Source organism: Prunus avium, chromosome 8 (assembly GCF_965620075.1).
Source record: "Prunus avium chromosome 8, drPruAviu1.hap1.1, whole genome shotgun sequence".
Lineage (NCBI taxonomy): Eukaryota > Viridiplantae > Streptophyta > Magnoliopsida > Rosales > Rosaceae > Prunus > Prunus avium.
This window is the reverse complement of record NC_142291.1, coordinates 39,879,184-39,899,067: the sequence shown is the minus strand read 5'-3', so window position 1 is coordinate 39,899,067 and position 19,884 is coordinate 39,879,184. Positions and strand designations below refer to the sequence as shown.

General features: G+C 40.1%; 7 protein-coding genes across 8 annotated transcripts; 5 read left to right on the top strand and 2 right to left on the bottom strand.

Moving 5' to 3' along the window:
- The first annotated feature begins 534 nt into the window (after window positions 1-534).
- Window positions 535-2,992, top strand: LOC110749312 (alpha/beta-Hydrolases superfamily protein). The gene is made up of 3 exons (XM_021949395.2): window positions 535-1,077; window positions 1,944-2,182; window positions 2,385-2,992. Exons 1-3 carry the CDS (start codon window positions 613-615, stop codon window positions 2,629-2,631), a joined length of 951 nt encoding a protein of 316 aa, XP_021805087.1. The 5' UTR covers window positions 535-612; the 3' UTR covers window positions 2,632-2,992.
- Window positions 2,993-3,113: 121 nt separating this feature from the next.
- LOC110749311 (large ribosomal subunit protein eL18y) lies at window positions 3,114-4,967 on the bottom strand. The gene is made up of 4 exons (XM_021949394.2): window positions 4,834-4,967; window positions 4,656-4,745; window positions 4,249-4,560; window positions 3,114-3,505 (listed from the first exon to the last, which is right to left on the bottom strand). The coding sequence occupies exons 1-4, from the start codon at window positions 4,834-4,836 to the stop codon at window positions 3,347-3,349; spliced, it is 564 nt and encodes a 187-aa protein (XP_021805086.1). The 5' UTR covers window positions 4,837-4,967; the 3' UTR covers window positions 3,114-3,346.
- A 1,970-nt stretch (window positions 4,968-6,937) lies between these two features.
- On the top strand, window positions 6,938-10,734 carry SEC15B (exocyst complex component sec15B). Of its 2 annotated transcripts, none has more exons than XM_021949422.2 (2): window positions 6,938-9,544; window positions 10,326-10,734. In XM_021949422.2, exon 1 carries the CDS (start codon window positions 7,125-7,127, stop codon window positions 9,528-9,530), a length of 2,406 nt encoding a protein of 801 aa, XP_021805114.1. In that variant the 5' UTR covers window positions 6,938-7,124; the 3' UTR covers window positions 9,531-9,544; window positions 10,326-10,734. The 2 variants fall into 2 exon arrangements, with proteins under 2 accessions (XP_021805114.1, XP_021805113.1); XM_021949421.2 differs by having other exon boundaries at window positions 6,938-9,548.
- Window positions 10,735-11,947: 1,213 nt separating this feature from the next.
- LOC110749397 (uncharacterized) lies at window positions 11,948-13,022 on the top strand. Its single transcript, XM_021949502.2, has one exon. It carries the CDS (start codon window positions 12,129-12,131, stop codon window positions 12,750-12,752), a length of 624 nt encoding a protein of 207 aa, XP_021805194.1. The 5' UTR covers window positions 11,948-12,128; the 3' UTR covers window positions 12,753-13,022.
- Window positions 13,023-13,098: 76 nt separating this feature from the next.
- LOC110749398 (uncharacterized protein At5g01610-like) lies at window positions 13,099-13,731 on the top strand. Its single transcript, XM_021949503.2, has one exon. The coding sequence runs from the start codon at window positions 13,099-13,101 to the stop codon at window positions 13,594-13,596; it is 498 nt and encodes a 165-aa protein (XP_021805195.1). The 3' UTR covers window positions 13,597-13,731.
- Window positions 13,732-14,576: 845 nt separating this feature from the next.
- On the top strand, window positions 14,577-15,387 carry LOC110749306 (uncharacterized protein At5g01610). The gene has a single exon (XM_021949387.2). The coding sequence runs from the start codon at window positions 14,703-14,705 to the stop codon at window positions 15,207-15,209; it is 507 nt and encodes a 168-aa protein (XP_021805079.1). The 5' UTR covers window positions 14,577-14,702; the 3' UTR covers window positions 15,210-15,387.
- Window positions 15,388-18,698: 3,311 nt separating this feature from the next.
- SAG21 (senescence-associated gene 21) lies at window positions 18,699-19,635 on the bottom strand. Its single transcript, XM_021949488.2, has 2 exons — window positions 19,402-19,635; window positions 18,699-19,156 (listed from the first exon to the last, which is right to left on the bottom strand). Exons 1-2 carry the CDS (start codon window positions 19,473-19,475, stop codon window positions 18,934-18,936), a joined length of 297 nt encoding a protein of 98 aa, XP_021805180.1. The 5' UTR covers window positions 19,476-19,635; the 3' UTR covers window positions 18,699-18,933.
- Window positions 19,636-19,884: the final 249 nt, after the last annotated feature.

The following is a 19,884-nucleotide window of genomic DNA, read 5'->3' as shown; positions in this document are numbered from 1 at the left end:
CCATGCATGTTATCTTTATCAATGCGTACAGTGTACCATTGTTTGTTTGAAACTTTGAACGACGAAACTGCACAATTATTTGCAGATCCATGTCCTTGGATTGGAATGAACGTGCCTTCCTCACCATGAAACTATTGGAAACAGTACCGTTGTTGAAAATTGAATATGTATTTTGGATCTACATCTACTCTTAATTGTTTTAATTTAAAATATTTATATATAATTCCCATAATCACATGCATATATATGCTTAAAAAGAAGCACTCTGTGAAGTATTTTGCGGTGAACATTTTGTGCCTGATTTGTAAAATTATCATCAAATTGCCATCACAAATTTCCATCACTTGGGTGCGCACTCATTAAACTGAAACTAAAATTAGATGAAAAAAAAAAAAAAAGACAATTTATTTTGTTGTGTCCATCCTTTCAACCAATAGAAAAATACAAGACTCTCTCTCAGTAACCGAGAAGAAGCAGCACGTCACACGTCTCTCTCTCTCTCTATCTATATATTATATATATATACACACCCACCACATAACAATAACAAGACCAAGCGTAACAGAGCAAGAAACAGCGAAACCAAGGCACACACAGAGAGAGTCAACAGAGATGGAGAAAATTGAGCACACAACGGTAAGAACAAACGGCATAAACATGCACATAGCGTCAATCGGTACAGGCCCAGTTGTGCTCTTCCTCCATGGATTCCCGGAGCTCTGGTACTCATGGCGCCACCAGCTCCTTTCTCTCTCATCCTTGGGCTACCGTTGCATAGCCCCTGACCTCCGAGGCTTCGGTGACACCGACGCACCACCTTCCGCTGCCTCCTACTCGGCGCTGCACATAGTTGGTGACCTCATTGGCCTCCTTGACCATCTGGGTGTTGACCAAGTATTCTTGGTCGGCCATGACTGGGGCGCCGTCATTGCCTGGTGGTTCTGCTTGTTCAGGCCTGACCGGGTCAAGGCCTTGGTCAACATGAGTGTGGCCTTCACTCCCAGGAACCCAAAGAGAAAGCCTGTCGATGGTCTCAGGGCCTTGTTTGGTGATGATTACTATATTTGCAGGTTCCAGGTAAATCACATTCTTTCAATTTTTTTAATTTCCTTTTCGATCTGATTGAAAAGTTTCAATCTTTTTGTGATTCAGTATATGATATTTATTGGGTCAGATTCCAATTGCCTTTTTTTTGGCTCCCCTTTGCTGAATTATTCACTGCTCTATTCTACAACAACAAGTTCTCTTCTTTTTTTGCTTTGCTTCTTTTCTTTTCCATGTTCACATCTCATTTATGAATTGATTGATTTTTTGTGGAGATTGCTTAATCTGAATATTCCCCAAGATAGTATAACTTCAATCTGAATTGAAAGATGTATTATACTTGAATTTGACAGTGCGGATAAGGTTATGCATTCAGAAAACGTTTGGCTGTTTTATCTATATATTTGCTGTTAACTGTTGAATTTATTATACTCACATTGGGTGTATTCGTTCTCATTAATGATGTATTCAGTCTGCACAACCACCTCCTTTTAGGCTATTATTACAACCGCACAACCTACACCCCTTCCTTGGGCGCAACCCACACCCCTTCCTTTTAGTTCTCAGAGATCCGTCCTTCAAAACCAGACTTGGGTAATTTGACCAGAGGTTTGCCACTTTGTTAATAACTTAACTTGTTTGTTTGACAACTTAATAAGAAGGGTTTCTCTTCTTCAGATCTTTTTCGTTGCTACACGGTACACCCAATGACAAATTCGTCGGCTCAATACCGTTTGAGATTAATGAATTTAAGCCTCAGTTTGAGCTCATTGTTAGGGACTATTTGTTTCTTGGTGATTTTGTTGAGGCATAGCTCTTGTTACTCAAATCCTTATATATATATATATATATATATATATATGCATCAAATCCTTTTGTTGAGGAATGCTGTGCTGTAGGAACCTGGGGAGATCGAAAAAGAATTTGCTGGTTATGATACTGCATCAATAATGAAAAAGTTTCTTACTGGTCGCAATCCAAAACCTCCATGCCTACCTAAAGGAGTAGGATTAAGAGCTTGGAAAACTCCAGAAACCTTGCCCCCTTGGCTGTTAGAAGAGGACGTTAATTATTTTGTCAGCAAATTCAGCAAGACGGGGTTTGTTGGTGGATTGAACTATTATCGAGCTTTGAACTTGTACGTACCTACCCCTTTCCCTTTGAATTGGTTATCATATGTTCAATACATAGTCTTTCTCAGATTGGGAAGGTAATTTCTTGACAGAAATTTTGAGATAGAGATCAGCAATCAGATGACATTTTAGTAGCTTGAGCAAAATTGTTTGTATTGAAATGGGTTGGATGCATATTCCAATTAAGTATTTTCTTCTTGGTTGCAGAACCTGGGAGCTTACAGGACCATGGACAGGGCTACAGATCAAAGTACCGGTCAAGTTTATTGTGGGCGACCTGGACATCACCTATCATATCCCAGGCGTGAAGGACTATATACATAATGGAGGCTTCAAAAGAGATGTGCCATTTTTGCAGGAGGTGATTGTGATTGAAGATGGAGCTCACTTTATTAACCAAGAAAAGCCCGACGAAATCAGTCAGCACGTATATGACTTCATCAAGAAGTTCTGATTTTTGTTAGCCCGCTATGTTTGTTTCGCAGTTGCTACTTCAATAAGTTTGGCTACAGAACCGTATGATGACGTCTAAAAAACAGTGCGACATTATCGAACCTCGCTTTCATGTTGAATCTTGTTTGAGATTTTCGTCCTTAGGGTTTGCTTATGTAATAATAAAATGCAGAGCTTGTTCTATCATTTGATCAATGTGATCATGCTGCAAGCCTCATTTTGTGTAATGTAATAATTCTATGAACAAGTCATGTAACAATTCTAGTAATAAGTTAGAAGCGAGGGCTTATTTATTAGCCCTTACAAATTACAATATAAGAGTGGTTCAACTTTACCATCAGCAATTCATTAATTTTCAAGGAGCCACTGATTTCATTTTCAGAAATGCGGATAGCTTCTAGTGGTCGATGGGCTAAATCAAAATATTATTTAACATTTGTTTGTTGCTGCATGCATGAAGATGAGTGAGGGAGAGAAAAGTACTAATATCAAACCAAAATCGAATTAAACAAAATCTTCAACATCTACCATACATTTCTGCAAGTATCCATTAATCCTTCAAACATCTAAATATCTTCCTCTCAAAAGCTAAAATAGTCTTAGGGAACAATGGAAATATAGATGATGATAAGCTATTGATAACATAATAGGTCCAACAATAACGCAAAGTGAGAAAAACACAACTGAAAACAGGGAGATGACTCGTTTTGCAACTCTTAAACACGGAAACCCTTGCTGTTCCTTTTGCCTCTAGCCTTCTCAAATTTCCTACCCTTTGATCGTACATAGGGTTTGGTGTGACTGTGAGGCACACCAGGCGCAGGTCCAAAGTGCTTCACAGCTTCACGAGCATTCTTTGGTCCTCTGAGAAGAACCTGCAGAAAGAATCGTTGTTTATTTGTCAGCAAAATCCTTTTATTCAAAAAAATTCTTGTGAAAACAAAAGGATGAATAAAAGAAGATACTTAGCTTAGAATGCACCAAAACAGATTATCAGATTTCAAAACCGTAACTACCCATACCAGATGGCTCAAAATTCTCCTCACCACTCTTTTTGCACCTAAAAAGACACTACACCTCCAATTTTCATGACTGCTTCCATTAATCTTCACCAACATATTATGCTTCTGCTATGAAACAGTACTCTACATGGTGTCGCAAATAGTTCAAGATTCTCCTCACAATGAAACAGTCCACTTCATAACGACCACTAAAGCTAAATTACAGTAGACAATTTGCTATGGCACTTTTATCTCCAACCCAAATACTTATTTTCTGTCATCATATCATATCCCGATAACCTACACCACCCAATAGTACCCATTTCTGTGAACCCAGTGTCACATATTAACTACAAGTTTGAAACAATACCCTTAGTTTGGTTTGATGCTGGCACGATCATGATTTTAAATTACATATTGTGAAAAGACTATATAAGATCATGGTACTTTTATATGAGATTTTACTCTTAGTCAAGTGATGTGTACGCATGAAGGCAAAATATCATAATTGAACTATCAAATCCAACAAAACCCAAAAACCACAATCTTGCAGGTCATTCAGATAACTAGATATACAAATAAATATGAAAAAACAAGTAAACTGGCAACAGACATACCGTGTTCTGGCCAAGAGGGGCCCTGAGAGCCAGCTGGTCAAAAGTTAAGCACTCTCCACCAGCCTTCTCAATCCGAGCCCTGGCGGTTTCAGTGAACCTCAGAGCGGTCACTTTCAGAGAAGGCACTTCATAAACTCGAATGTCGTCTGTCACAGTCCCGACGACCACAGCGATCTTACCATCCTTCCCGTTCATGTAACGAATCAATCTGGAAAGGGAGAGAGGGGCCTTGTTCACCTTGCTCATGAACAGCCTCTTCAAAATCACCGCACTGAACTTACTCCCAGTCCTCCTTACAAGAAACCGATACAGCTGAAATCCAGATCCAAAAACAAATCAATACCCAAAAAAGCTTCACAAAACAAAGAGAAAGTAGATATACAAATATTCAAATTCAAAGGGAGGACCTTCACGAGGAGCTTGAGGTAGATATCATCGGACTTGGGCGCTGTGCGCTTTGTCTTCTTGCTCTTTCCACCGGCGACCAAATCGATACCCTGCAAGTATAAACATGAAGAGGAACACAGTTACAGAGCAAGTCGGAGAAAATGGAGATGTGGGTCTTAGGGTTTGAAGGGAGATTACCATTGCGGCTCCTTGTTGCTCTTGAGGCAGAGAAGGGGTCTAGGGTTTTATTTGCTGGGAGAGTCGAACTTTCGTACCTCTTGAGTTGTTATATAAATGGGGCTTTTTCCATGAAGGGTTTTTGGGCTTCTTGACCCAGAAAAAAATAGGACCTCTGGCCTCGTTTTGCTTTATCCTTTTTTTAAAAAAAATTCGGAAAAGGTTCTTCAAGCCCAAAAGCCCCGTCTATCGAAGGGGTAATTTGCTATGCACCCTAAAATTTGATTCCTACACCCATATTCATTTTTTAAATGTGAAGTAACCTAGTCGGCATGAAATAGTCTAATTTACCTTGATATGTTTCATTCGAAAATATTATATTTGTACGTGATGGTTGATATGCAAAATGTGAAACTTTATTTGGTGCAAAATGAATTGTGTCTCTCTTCCAACTTCCACAATGAAAAATCTACCTCCAAACGCAAAAACTAATGGGAATTAGACACCTATGATTTCTTTGTCATGTTTGTATCTATTAAAGATTAATGAATCTTATACTTAGTCTCAAATTTCAAATTCGTAAAACATATATTGTCTTCTAGATGTATTTATTATTCACCCGTAATATGTAACGTTAAACACTTTAATAAAACGAGTAAATAAGTTATGATGACAAAAAATATGGCAATATAAAATATATTAATGTAACTTTTATTTCTATACAAACAATATTTGAGAAAGGGAATGAAGCAAAAGACATCAGGGTGCAAAAGTAGACTATTAGACTTCTAGCTTGTTAGGTGCAACAATAGTTTAGGACATTGCTTGGAGTTACCGGGATGAAATCAAGGACAGACCATAAGCATGACTAACATTGGCTTTTTTTCCAACCCAAAACAAATTATAGCCCAACCAATTGAATAATCTACCCTCTCAAGGAATCCTTTGCATTGCACATGGAGAATAAAACGGAGAAGAGGAAAGTTGCACATCTCTACACATAGGGAAAAAAAGAGAGAGAAATTGGTTATGATTGTTTCTTAGAGTTGTCGACTTTGTCACCAAACTCATATAGATAATGAATCGATAATGAATTATTTTAATTCTATGAAGACTTGAAGAGTGCAACTTATATAGTGTCATTTGAGGAGTAAGGCTTATTATGCCCCCCTTGATTAGGTGTATTATTATTTTTTGTCATCAATGAAATTACATCGTACTATCGAGTTTTCTATACACATAGTATTTTTATATATGTAAAATAAATTTAGCCCAATCAAGTTTGAAAATCCTGAGTCCGTCTTGGATGAAATCAATGGTAAAGGGTTTCTAAAGTGATATAAACGGTCATGCCAAAATACCATAATTTATGTTTGTTCTCATCTAAAAGTGGTTTGTTTCGCACTTTTTTTATGTGTAAAAAAATTATTTGATCATTCAACAAATAAAATTGAAATTATTTTAACGTGTTTGACTGCAAAGGGAAAAGAAAGTCGTTCGAAAAGAGTCCTCTGTTTCTTTATCCTTATTTTTTATGAACTTTCCATGGTATTTATATAATTCAGCAACCAGAGAACTCAGCCGATCCAACCCAACCCAACTCTGTAATATATCGACATCTGAAAGACCAAAAACATTATCATCACCCTAATATCCTATACATCATACCAAGCTCGCATGCGGGGCAGTTTCCTATTCCTTATAGATGGCATCACTTCTACGAGACTACGGCTAAGCTGCGGATTATCTCTTCTGCAATGCAATTATCGATTTATTGATTCGAAACAATATATGAAAATACTTAAGTTCATGAATCATCCAAACTATAAGTTATTTACAAATTACTTTCAAACGGGCCAATACATCGTCAAAATGAAACTAGTCGTATATAAGTATCGAATTCATCACAAATATTTTACTTCAAACTAAGGTAATGATAAATAATACACTGCTAATTATGATCCATACTCATTGTATACCATTAAAGAATTGGTAATTGAATTCCGTTTATTTGACAAAAACAAATACAGGGTTGATTAAAATCTGTTGTTGTCCTACTATATTACCAACTCAGTCGTCAGAGATTCAGACACCCCTCCGTCAGAATCGCCGTTGAATTTTATCATCATCCCTCCCAATTACCAAACTACCCCACCGTATTCTTCGTATATCCCTAACATTTTCCCTCGTTCCGAGTGTCATTTCCGTCAAACAGCAAAACTTCCCTCAAATGTCCAAGTAACTACTCCTCTCTCCCTCTCTTGTAATTTTTCCTAAATCCCCTCCGCGCTCTATTCCCCCACAAGGACACGATGCAATCCACAAAATCTCGGCGGAAAGTGGCTCCGTCCGCCGCGGAAAGCGCAGACTCGGCTGAAAAACTTGACCAACTGCTCCTTTCCTCGGCCATCTGCAACGGCGAGGATGTGGGCCCATTTGTCCGCAAGGTCTTCACTTCCGGCAAGCCCGATACGTTGCTCCAGCACCTCCGCCACTTCGCCCGATCCAAGGAGTCTGAAATCGAGGAGGTCTGCAAGGCCCACTACCAAGACTTCATCCTCGCCGTCGATGACCTCCGATCCCTCCTCTCCGACGTCGATTCCCTCAAGTCTTCTCTCTACGATTCCAACACCAAGCTTCAGTCGGTCGGCCTCCCTCTTCTCTCCTCCCTCGACGCATTCGTCGAAGCCCGAAACGTTTCTAGGAACGTCAACCTCGCGCTCGAATCGGTTCGAAACTGTATTCGTTTGATGGAGCTTTGTTCCCGATCCAATTACCATCTCTCCAGCAGCAACTTCTACATGGCGCTCAAGTGCGTCGACACCATCGAGTCCGAGTTCCTAGACAAAACGCCGTCGTCTACGCTCAAGCGGATGCTGGAGAAGAAGATTCCAGAGATTCGGTGGCATATCGAACGGAAGGTCAGCAAGGAGTTCGGCGATTGGCTGGTGGAGATCCGCGTGGTGAGTCGGAACCTTGGTCAGTTGGCGATCGGTCAAGCTTCCTCGGCGAGGCAACGAGAGGAGGATCTGAGAATCAAGCAACGCCAAGCTGAGGAGCAGAGCCGCCTCAGCCTCAGAGACTGCGTCTACGCTTTGGAAGAAGAAGACGAAGATGGACTAGGCGGTGGGGTTGGAGATGATATTAACGGTGGAAGTGGATTTCCGGGGGTTGATTTGACTCCCTTGTACAGAGCCTATCATATTCACCAGACTCTAGGGCTTGAAGACCGGTTCAAGCAGTATTACTTCGAGAATCGAAAGCTTCAGCTCACTTCTGACTTTCAGGTATCTTCCATGACTCCGTTTCTTGAATCTCATCAAACTTTCTTTGCGCAAATAGCCGGATTTTTTATTGTTGAGGATCGGATTGTGAGGACCGGTGGCGGTTTGATATCGAAATTGGAGGTTGAGAATTTGTGGGAAACTGCTGTTAGTAAAATGTGTTCCGTTTTGGAGGATCAGTTTTCTAGGATGCAAACGGCCAACCACTTGTTGTTGATTAAGGACTATGTGAGCTTGTTAGGTGTGACTTTGCGTAGGTATGGATATCTGGTTGACCCTTTGCTTGATGTTCTGAGCAAACATAGGGATAAGTACCATGAGCTGTTGTTGTCAGATTGTCGTAAACAGATTGCTGAGGCACTTTCTGCTGATAAGTTTGATCAGATGTTGATGAAGAAAGAGTATGAATATTCCATGAATGTTCTTTCGTTTCAGATACAGACCTCTGATATCATACCGGCTTTTCCTTATGTTGCACCATTTAGTTCTACGGTGCCTGATTGTTGCCGCATTGTACGGTCTTTTATTGAGGATTCTGTGAGTTTCATGTCATATGGCGGGCAGCTTGATTTCTTTGAGGTCGTTAAGAAGTATTTGGATCGATTGTTAAGTGAAGCTTTGGATGGGGCTCTTTTGAAGCTTATCAATACGTCTATCCATGGGGTCTCCCAGGCAATGCAAGTAGCGGCTAATATGGCGGTCATGGAGCGAGCTTGTGATTTCTTCTTTCGACATGCTGCTCAGCTTTCTGGCATTCCCTTGAGAATGGTGGAGAGGGGGCGGAGGCATTTTCCGCTTTGCAAAGCCCGTGATGCAGCAGAAGAGATACTCTCTGGGTTGCTTAAACAAAAAGTGGATGGGTTCATGACGTTGATTGAGAATGTGAACTGGATGGCCGATGAGCCTCTGCCGAATGGGAATGAATATGTGAATGAGGTGATCATATACTTGGAAACCCTGGTTTCCACTGCTCAGCAGATATTGCCTCCTCATGTCCTTAAACGAGTTTTGCAGGATGTCCTTTCTCACATATCAGAGAAAATAGTTGGGGCCTTACTTGGGGACGCAGTTAAGAGGTTTACTGTACATGCAATTATGAGCATTGATGTGGATGTTCGGGTGTTGGAATCTTTTGCAGATAATCAAGCTCCTTTACTCTCAGATGAGGAGGCAAATCAGTTGAAAACAGCACTTGCTGAGTTGAGGCAATTAATTAATTTACTCTTAAGCAATCATCCAGAGAATTTTCTTAATCCGGTAATCAGGGAGAGGAGTTACAATACCTTGGACTACAGAAAAGTAGTGGCTATTTCAGAAAAATTGAGGGATCCTTCTGAGCGGCTATTTGGAACTTTTGGGAGCCGGGGAGGCAGGCAGAACCCAAAGAAGAAATCTCTAGATGCATTGATAAAAAGACTCAAGGATGTGAATTGATTTGTTACGTAGCTGTATGTATGATCCTTCCCCTTTTCCCCTCCCTTACAATACCCTTGTTGATTGTGATTGGAATTATTTCATAGCTTTTTCGTTCCTAACTTTGTTATTTGCCAATGCCAATTGTTGTTTCTGAATGTATCATGGGATATGCAAAGATTCTTCTGTATGTATCAGGCTCATAGTTACTCATTGGTTATTGTTGTATTGATGATTTTTTTTCAAGTCGTTGAAGAATTTGCATTATGTCTTCGAAATTCTCCCGCTGGTTGAGTACATAAGTAAAATGCATGCAACCTCACTAAAGCTTGTCTTGAAAGAGAATGGGAATTTATGAGACTTGTCAAACTTATGGATTTAACTGAGGGCAAGCTGGTTTTCTAATCATGACTCTCTTTATCCTACTCCCAGTACCACTTGCTATAGGTGGTGTTGTTCTAATATCTACCCTATTTTGCGCATTAGATGTAAGCCTCATAAGGCTGGGACCTGATGTTTGGTTTGTGCTTGTATAGATTTTTTAAAAATCTTTTATCGGTGTAGGATGGACTCCCTCAGATCACCTTAAATTCAGAGAAAGTCATTACAATCTATATAACATTGTGACTAAGCTTCTGATAGATTATGTTTATTTCTAACTGTTTTACTAACCATCAGAGCCAGTTTCTGTTAACTGATATGTTATGTCTAGGTGTTTATATTTGAGATGAATTTTAGTTGGAGGGAGAGTTCTTTGGTAATTTTATTGAATCTATCTTATGGCAAGATTTTCTTCCTGCTACATATTATTTGCAGATGGCATAACATCGATGGATGGGTGTTTTGAGGGGTTAGGAGATCCAGCAAGGGTGAAAACTTTTGTCTCAAGAAAAATTATAATTGGCCTGGTATGTTTGTAAGTTTCATGTGCTGCTTTTTATATTCTAGTTCTAATAGATAGGTGGTTATTTACACTAGCTGACAGGTTTATGACTGCGAGGGGCCTATACTGCTCTTTAAAATTCTTATGGTTTCTGCTTACCATCACTTAGAAATAGTTTTGATAATCTGCACTAGAAATAGTTCTTATAATTATGCATTCTTCTATGCTTGCATTTCCTTTAGTATGTTGTTTACAATTTTGTTGTCGTCACCATTTGGCATTCCATTTTAAAATGGCAAAACTGAGAAACGATATCGATGATGATGTTATTTTTCTTTATCATAGAGCTGGGTATCAATTTTTTATAAGTTTGTTGTTGTAAAGAAAGATCATTTGCCAACTTGCTTAAGTTTTGGTGTGATTCATACCGCCCCTTGTCGGCTGGACCTGGTGGTAGATTCAATAACGGAGAGAAGAAGAATGATTGATAAGATATACATGAACGATGAGCTTTATGATTGATTGATTTCAAAATAACTGGGCCGCTTCTAGACAGAGAGATAACAACAGCCTCGGACGCCCGGGAGCTTCTATAATGAGGAGACTATGTGAGGAGGTTATTTGAGGAGGCCCATCTCACCATCAAAAGGGGTGTGGACCCCCCAATGCATCCCCCCCATGTCATTTGTTTTTAGTTGTTGATGGTGAGATTTCACTTCCTCAAATAACCTCCTCACTCAACCTCCTCATTCTAGCCTTTCCGCGGACGCCCAAAGACAGCCTATTTCTGGTTTATGCGGTCCAGTTGCCAATCCGTTCTCTTCTCGAACAGCTTGCTATTTGGCCCATCCCCCACTATATTATATTTTCGTGTTGATTTGAATCCATTTTTACAACTTCATGGGCGATTTTTTCTTTAACCTTGTCCTTTTTTCAATGCATTAATTGACTGCTTCACAAGCGTTATGTGTGAGGCGTCACCGATCACCATCTGCTGACAACCTTGCATGCGTCTGCAGCACAGAGACACCTTGGTTTCAACTTTCAAGCTTTCATTTTGTGACCTTTCAAAATCCTCATTTGTTACTTAAAACTATGATGATGTGTTTATTAATCAGGAATTGAATTCTGCATCTGAAGGATTCTTGTGTTTACTTCACATCAAGGAATTGTCCACACAAAATCAGGAATTCAATTCAATTTTTGGGTATGAGGTAGTATTCTAATTCCTGGAGAATGAATCCATCAGGAATTCGTCTTTTTTACCAATTATATCCTCATATAATATTTAAAATTTAAAATTTGTCATCTACTTTAACCCAACAATGAGGACATTTGAGTAATTAGTACCATTTATCCCCAATTCCAAATGGTTTAGTAAACAACTTCAATATGAATTTGGAATCAAACTTCCCTCAATCCATATGGTTTAGTAAACAACTTCAATAGGAATCCGAAATCTAATTCTTCTCAATCAAATTCCTCTTCAATTCAAATTTCCCTAATTCAATTACGGATTAATAAACATGCCATGAATGAAACCCAATTCCCAAATGTCATCTGCAACATCAATCAAGACATGCCCAATTAAACCCCCACGGTACGTGGCACCATGTAGGCTTCAAAAATAGCGCAGTACAAACAAAGGATAAAAGGGATATTCAAGCATGGAATGTGCGAAGCATTGAGCCAGTCAACCACCACAACTGATGAACTTCCCCAATCCATAAATACACATGTCCTCTCCTCTGTTTGCCCGCCTCACTCACTCTCCGTCTAACCAAACACCGCCCACAAAGCTTCTTCAAGACTGGGAATTCATGGCTTCCTTCTCTCAGTCTCATACAAGAAAGCCCACATCTCCGTTAATGGTGTTTCCCTCTGCACTTCTCCTGATCATTCTCTCATCCTCTGCCTATGGCGACGACACGCTATCAGCATACGAGATGCTTCAACAATATGACTTCCCAATCGGCCTTCTTCCCAAAGGAGTAACAGGCTACGAGCTAGACAGGGACACCGGCAATTTCAAGGCGTATTTCAACGGAACCTGCAGCTTCTCCCTTGAAAACTCGTATCAGCTCAGGTACAGATCCACCATAACTGGTGTTTTGTCCAAAGACAGGCTCAAAAATTTGAAGGGCGTGAGTGTGAAGGTGCTCTTCTTCTGGATCGACATAGTGGAAGTGGTTCGAAATGGCGATGAGCTACAATTCTCCGTGGGGATTGTTTCAGCCGACTTTTCAATCGACAACTTTGAGGAGAGCCCGCAGTGTGGCTGTGGATTTGCTTGTCAACAGTTGGTGAGTAGCGGCGCCGTGCCATCACATTCGGTGAGAGCACTTATCAAGTCTAACTAACCCATATGTATTAGGTCAGTTGGCCACGACAGTGAGCCCATCCCGTATTCCACCTACCGTATTAGGTCAGTTGGCCACGACAGTGAGCCCAACCTAAGTTCGAGTCCCCATTCCCGTATATTATATTATATATGCAAAAGAGGGCTTCGCAAATAGAGCATCAGAGCTAGTTCTCTCTGTATAAGATCTGCTTTGTTGTGTGCAATTCATATATGTATTATGTATGCACAAACGAATCAAATGGAATATTCTTTGTTTTTGTCTTTCAAATTTCTCTATATATAGGTTCCAACTTCCATCTACCGTTTAGAGCCTGCATAACCAAACAGTCAAAACTTCATCAACCATGTCTCCAAAGGAAACACTGCTCTGCCTATCTCTCTTCCTTCTGGTCTCCTTCTCAACCCCATCTGCATCTGTCAACGACGAGCTGACAGTTTACCAAGTCCTGGAAGAGTATGACTTCCCAGTTGGCATTCTTCCCAAAGGCGTATTGGGCTATGAACTAAACAATTCCACAGGTAAGTTCTCAGTCTACTTGAATGGCACTTGTACCTTTTCCATTGACTCCTATAAGTTGAAGTACAAGTCCACCATAACCGGTGTGATAACGGATGACAAGATCTCGAGCTTGAGTGGCATCAAAGTGAAGGTGCTCTTTCTGTGGCTGAGCATCGTCAAGGTGATTCGTGACGACGATGAGCTCGAGTTCTCTGTGGGCATCGGCTCCGCGGACTTTCCGGTCAGTAATTTCGTTGAGAGCCCAACCTGTGGTTGCGGTTTTGATTGTGTCAATGGGAAGGGAAGCAAGATTAAGATCAATAATTTAGTGTCCTCGGCTTAATTAAGTTTGTTTTCAATTTTTCATTGCCTGAATGCAGTTTAGATATGACATTATATTAGTATCCAACTTTCATGACTCTATGATAGGAGAATAAATGTACAATACCATTATAATATATGACGGAGTTTTCCATAATTTGCATGAGTTTGTACCATTCACAACATCACAAGTAAGCAAATAGTGGTTGCTTCTGTACCATAACTATAAGCTTGGTAGGTAAGGAATTACCAATGGTACTCATTTGCCATCCATACAGGTTTGACTGGTTGTTGAGCTTTTTATTGCATATTCCTCCCAAGCAATACCACTTACCCTAAATTATAAGAACTTTTTTTTATTTTGTTTCTCAAATAATTGCATTTTCCATTCTATCTTTGTGGACATAAAGGAGGGATAGTGTCGATACGTCTTGTTATTAACATGTTATCATTGCATAAATCACCTCCTTAACAATGGGATAGTGTCGATACGTCTAAAACATCAACAATGGACTCCCTAATGTCTTGCACCTAAAAAAATCATGTGCGAGAAAGCGGTAAATGAAAAAGGAAAAATAAAAAAAGAAGAAGGGGTAGTTATCAACGTGCAGAAAAAGGTGGTTGGGTAATTAAAAACAAAATGGACCTCAAGATGTACAGTGTTGGGCTGTTGTAATTTTTGCTGCCCAACTCTAACTCCAACTCCAATCTATTTCTGTTCATTCGACTTTCCGCTCCTACCTAACCCGCTGCAGAGATCCACACAGACGATCAAAGGGCTTGACTTTTTAAAGTAATATGTGTCACCGTCAGTGGGAAATTACTATTTCCCCCCTTCCTTTTTCTGGAGGAGAGCCTCGAAATGTGAACCTGGCTTTCTTATTACAGAAAAGTCCCCACGTCCTTTGCCAAGCCAACAGCACGTGACTACCTAAAAGAAGACAAACTCATCCATACGTCGCCGTTTTTGAAGAACTATTATTGTCGTATTCAGACTGTATACGTCGTCTCCACCGTTGTCAGTCAAAGGCAAACCAACTCTCCACCAACAACAATTCCCGGAAAAATACCAAAAACAACAAAAAATTTGGAGAGAGAGAAGCGAGAGAAAATCCGAAAGCCCAAACCATGTCGTCTCTCGCAGCCATTCTCGCCCTCTTCGTCATCCTATCCCCGTTCGCTACGTCATCAACGGCCGCCGCCGGCAACGATAACTCACGGTCGGCGTACGATATCATCCAAGACTTCGACTTACCGATGGGTCTGCTCCCGAAGGGCGTCACTGGTTACGAACTGGACCGAAGCAACGGTCAATTCCGAGCTTATTTGAACGGTTCCTGCAGTTTCGCATTGGAAGGGTCGTACCAGCTCAAGTATAAGTCCACCATCAGTGGCTCTATCTCCAAGAACAGGCTCTCTGGGCTCACTGGGGTTAGCGTCAAGGTCTTGTTCTTGTGGCTCAACATCGTCGAGGTCACTCGGAGCGGCGACAATCTTGAATTCTCTGTGGGGATCGCTTCTGCTGCGTTTCCGATTGACAACTTTTACGAGTGCCCACAGTGCGGGTGTGGATTGGATTGCGTCAATGGGCAAGTAAGGAAAATTAAAATGAACCCTCTTGTTTCTTCAATTTGAAAAGAAATTGGGTTTGTAGGGGGATGTTTTTATGGATTTGGAATGATGGTTAGTGTCTGTTTACACTTCAATTTCTTAAAGATGCTCAATTTTATTGTTTTCAATAGTTCTTGTTGTTGTGTTTGTTACATGTTTTGTTATGGAAAATGAATCAAGATATTGATTGTGATTCTGAGGAGGAATTTTGTCATGGGGAGGAATAAATGAGAGATCAAATTAATGTGTATGTTCAATTGGAGCATGTGACAAAAAAAACGCAGTTATGTTACATAAGTTTAGTTTATAATTGCATTGTACTGTTTAAGCATATAGGGGTTATGATGCATTGCAAAGAGTTGAAGCGTGTATTTTGATTGATAGGGGTCTTTCAATGTTGTTTAGGTCAAAACAATTAAAACACCATTTGCATTTGATCTTTCTGGTTGTAAGTTTTATACTTTCTTATCACTCAGATCCAGTAGGCAAGTTTTAAGTAACCTGATTTGCCTCTGTGCTCATAGAGTTTATATGCTGTAGGGAATTTTTATTTGTTTTTGTTATTGATGTTTTCTGTACGGATAGCTTGGGAATTGTTGAGGTAGGTTTTCTATATGGATAGCTTGGAAATGATTGAGTTAGGTGCTGATGAACAAGTCGTGTCAAATAGTACTCTGCTTGAAGGCGTGAGGGTTCAGATAAGGTTTAGGGTTTTAGGTTACAGACATATTGTTTGTGAAAGTTGATAAGCATATTAGCATGCGCTCTTATTTTCATGCTCTTCTGGGCTTAGAGAGTCGTCTTTCTCTGAAAAGATGTTTGGAAAACTAATGTGCCAGTGAAAAGCATATTACAATGTGTATTTTCATACTATTTTGGGCTTAGAGATGTCTTCTTTGGAGTTTAGGTAGTCAGCTGCTCATGGAAATATTTTTTATCTACCTCAAGTTTGTATTGATCGTGCAACTGTGCAAATAGAACTTCAAGGATCTTCAGGGCTGTTGAATTGAATATGCCTTAGAGATTGTTATTTGCAGTTATGTTTGAGCTGAACTCAGTGGCATAGCTGACAATATGCTGGATAGCTTTCATCTGAAAAGCTTAAGGAAGTTCTTACTTTGGTTTTGAAGAACAGGGATTTCTGATTCAACATAGTAGCAAATATCTTGCAGTTGGGTGTCTAAAGTAGTTTTTGTATTTACTTGCCTCGGACACAGACCCAATCCTTATCCTCTCGTATCAATATTAGCTAAGCGTTTGTTAGCTCAAGGTATGTGAAACTTTTATGAAGGAAATGTCCCTTGACAAATGGGTAGATTAATGTAGACCCAGAGGAACTTTGCACTATGTTATAGTTAGATTACGAGGGTTAAACAAAGGAAGTGGGAGAAATATTGGCAGTCTATGTGGCAGTGGCATGAGGTTGATGTAAGTGACAGACTGACAGTGGCCTGCAGCAATTACAAATGGGGGAGAATAAGAATCCTTGCTGCATTTGTAAGTTTGAGTTTATTTACAAGGTAGAAGTTTTAGTTATCAAATAATTTTATCCCCTATTGAAATGCTGAGCAGATAGAAGGAGGAGAAAAGAAAAACTCTGAAAACTTGGAAAAGTTTTACTCATTAGATGATGGAACAACAATTGATTAACATTCACCTGGAAGTGACTCAGATATGTGGATTAGTGGTATGTAAGCTGTGTTGGAGAAAGCTTTACCCCCAATGACCCGCTTGTGAATATGAGCCTATGTATGGTTGGCCTGACAACTGTTGTTGCCCTTCCTGCTCTACACTGTTGTCATCTTGGAATGAATCCATATAGTATGGGGTTTTTTTAACTCTATTTTCTGTGTGAAATAGCTAGAGCCTTGAAAAATAAAGTAGTCCCGTAGCCTGCCCCCGAAAATTGTTCCTTCTCGGGTCTCTTTGCTTCTGCTCGACGAATATGCATAATTTTTAGAACAGAGAGCATATCATGTGATGAACAAGGAGCAGAGAGTCGAGATGTGCAAATTCTAGTGAATCAATAGCCATTTTGTTCTTTTAAGTTAGAATGTCCAGTGTCCTTCTAGTTTGAGTAGTAGTGGGGTGGCATTGGCAAACGTCACACTCCCTCCATCTCCCATCCCACCATTCTGTTTTCTTCAATAGAATCATAAAAGATGGTGAGATAATACGACCCCTGTGACTCGAGAAACAATTAGATGCTTGTGAAATACAACACAATGATTGTTTTCCTATGCAAATGCAATTATGCAATGCAGCAGCAGCAGCTCTTCAAGTGTGGATGACGTTGCCTTGGCGTTTCTTCTTCATTTGCACATTGCAACCAAACCAACCCATAAAAATAAAATTAAAAAGAAGTCGGGTCAACCCAGTAAATGAATCAGCACGTCACTGCCCATGTTGATGCTTCTGTCTTTTGCTTGGCTTTGGCTTTAGGGTTTGGCTCTTGAGAGTTGAAACAAGTGGACAACTTGTACTCGTCATCGCCACAAGACTAACATAAACAAGGCAGAGAGACCTAGACAATTCACCGCATCTATCTGGCAAATAGAATTTTATAATGTCTTCCTTGGAAGGAAGGAAGGCAAATGGAATTGGCAAACGAAGGTGAACCAGAACCAGACAAACAAATTGATTCCCTATATTTGCGCCTAATTAGATTAGCTTGAGACCTAATTAACCAACACGCTAATAATTCATTCCCAACATTATCCTCAATAGTTTATTTATCTATCCCTGTCGTCGACTACATGCTAAATGAATAATCAAACTCATTTATTGATCACTGGCAATCCCCCTTAAAGCCAACTTCCTGGGCCATTCAATTACACTGCACCGTAACATGAACACATGGCAACCGGAAACGGTGCCACTTGATTCGATTTTCTTGGACGGTGCTAATTTGTTGGTTAGGCAATCATTATTAGAGTCTAAATTACTCTAAATTAATCTAATTGTAATCATTAATAGAGTCTAAATTAATCTAATTTACTAAGGAAAACTTGAATTTAAGACTAACTGCTTTAACCAATTGACTTAACTCATTAACCAATTGACTTAACTCATGTCCGCACTAATACCTACCATTATTTAACTCACGTGGCCTCCTTGAGATTTCTACTCCGTGCACGCATCCATTAATTTCGAGCCGAATGCTATTCTTCCTCATTTTTTGGTTATCAGCTCGATCAATGGCCCCAATTTTCTGGGCGAGTTTGAAGTTTGACCATCCCACATCCCCCATCCCCCATCCCCCATAATTGACGAATTGTAGTCGTTGAATCAATCCCACATCTTAATCAAAGACGAACTTAATTATAGAGGTTCACAAAATTAAATGCTCAAGTAAAGCATGAAACTTTGGATAAACATCCAACAATGAAGAGACGTGCAAAATGTATATCAATCAATTATCAGAATTTCCTAAATAATACGTTCAAAATGTATATTTCTTTACCAAAAGAGAAACCATTCACAATCAAACAAAACGATTCTGTATTAATTCCATTCAACGAATTAAAATAATTTTATTGCAAAAATTAATAAATAGGGTACATGCTTATATTATCTAGTCCCTAAAGCAGAGGACGGAGGAACCAGCTATTACAACAATCACAAATATATTCCGGCGAAGCCCGAATTCCGAAGAATTCAAACCCAAACATGCCGACAGCCCATTCCTCGTACAATTTTCCCCTTTCGTTGTTCCGGAAAAAAACTACCAAGAATTTTTCTTTTCTTCTTAATGCTTCTTCAAGAGCGCCGCACGTAGCTCGGCCGCGTCGATCTCCTCGGCGCGATTCTCGGGTCCGTAAAACCCGGTTTTGGGGTTGGGGACCCACGAGACCTTGAAAGCGTTGTCTTCCCCGGAATTCTTAACCACGTTTACGCTTCTAGGATTAGTAGCACCTCCTCCTCTAACCACGCTCGACGCAACTCCTTGAGAACCCGCCGCATATCCACGTCTGCAGATTTCCAAATAAATAAATAAAAACATCATTAATATAATAATATCATATTATAAGTTTATAACGTGCGCCCGAAGTGTTCTGCTTTGCAAATTAAACCGCAAGTAAGAGGTGTTTAATTATCCCTTAATTAAATCTATATTTTTCATTAACTGAAAACATAGATCTCGGGCACAGAGAGAGAGAGAGAGAGAGAGAGAGAGAGAGAGAGAGAGAGAGAGATGTCGGAGATTTGTAAGTACCTGACGATTGTGCTAGAGAATCCATCGGCGACGAGAGCAGAGAGAAGCTTAGCGTTGGAGAAAGAACGAGCCATTGTTTTTGTTATGGAAACTTAAGAGAAAGATTTCTAAACACCACTGCAGAAAGCTTAGCCCAAAACCGTCACTTCCCACAGCAGCGAAAGAAAGTAAATCTCTTTGTTTATGGCTCTTTCTCTCTCTCTTGGAAATTAAGCCTCTCTTGAATTGCGAAGATGGGTTTCAGAGAGAGCAGGCGAGGCCTTTATATAGGGGAGAGAGAAAGAGACGCGTGCGAAGAAAACAAAAGAAAACGCTGTGAAACGGAGCCTCGTCTAAGTGGGTTTCTCGAAGGACCTGTAGTTTGTTGCCACGTGGGGTGAAAGTAAAGAGCCGTTTCCGATTGTTTTTAGGGACGGGGGAGGACGTGATCCAACGGTCGAGAGGGAATGCGATTGAGTGGATGGAGGACTTTTCTTTCAGTGA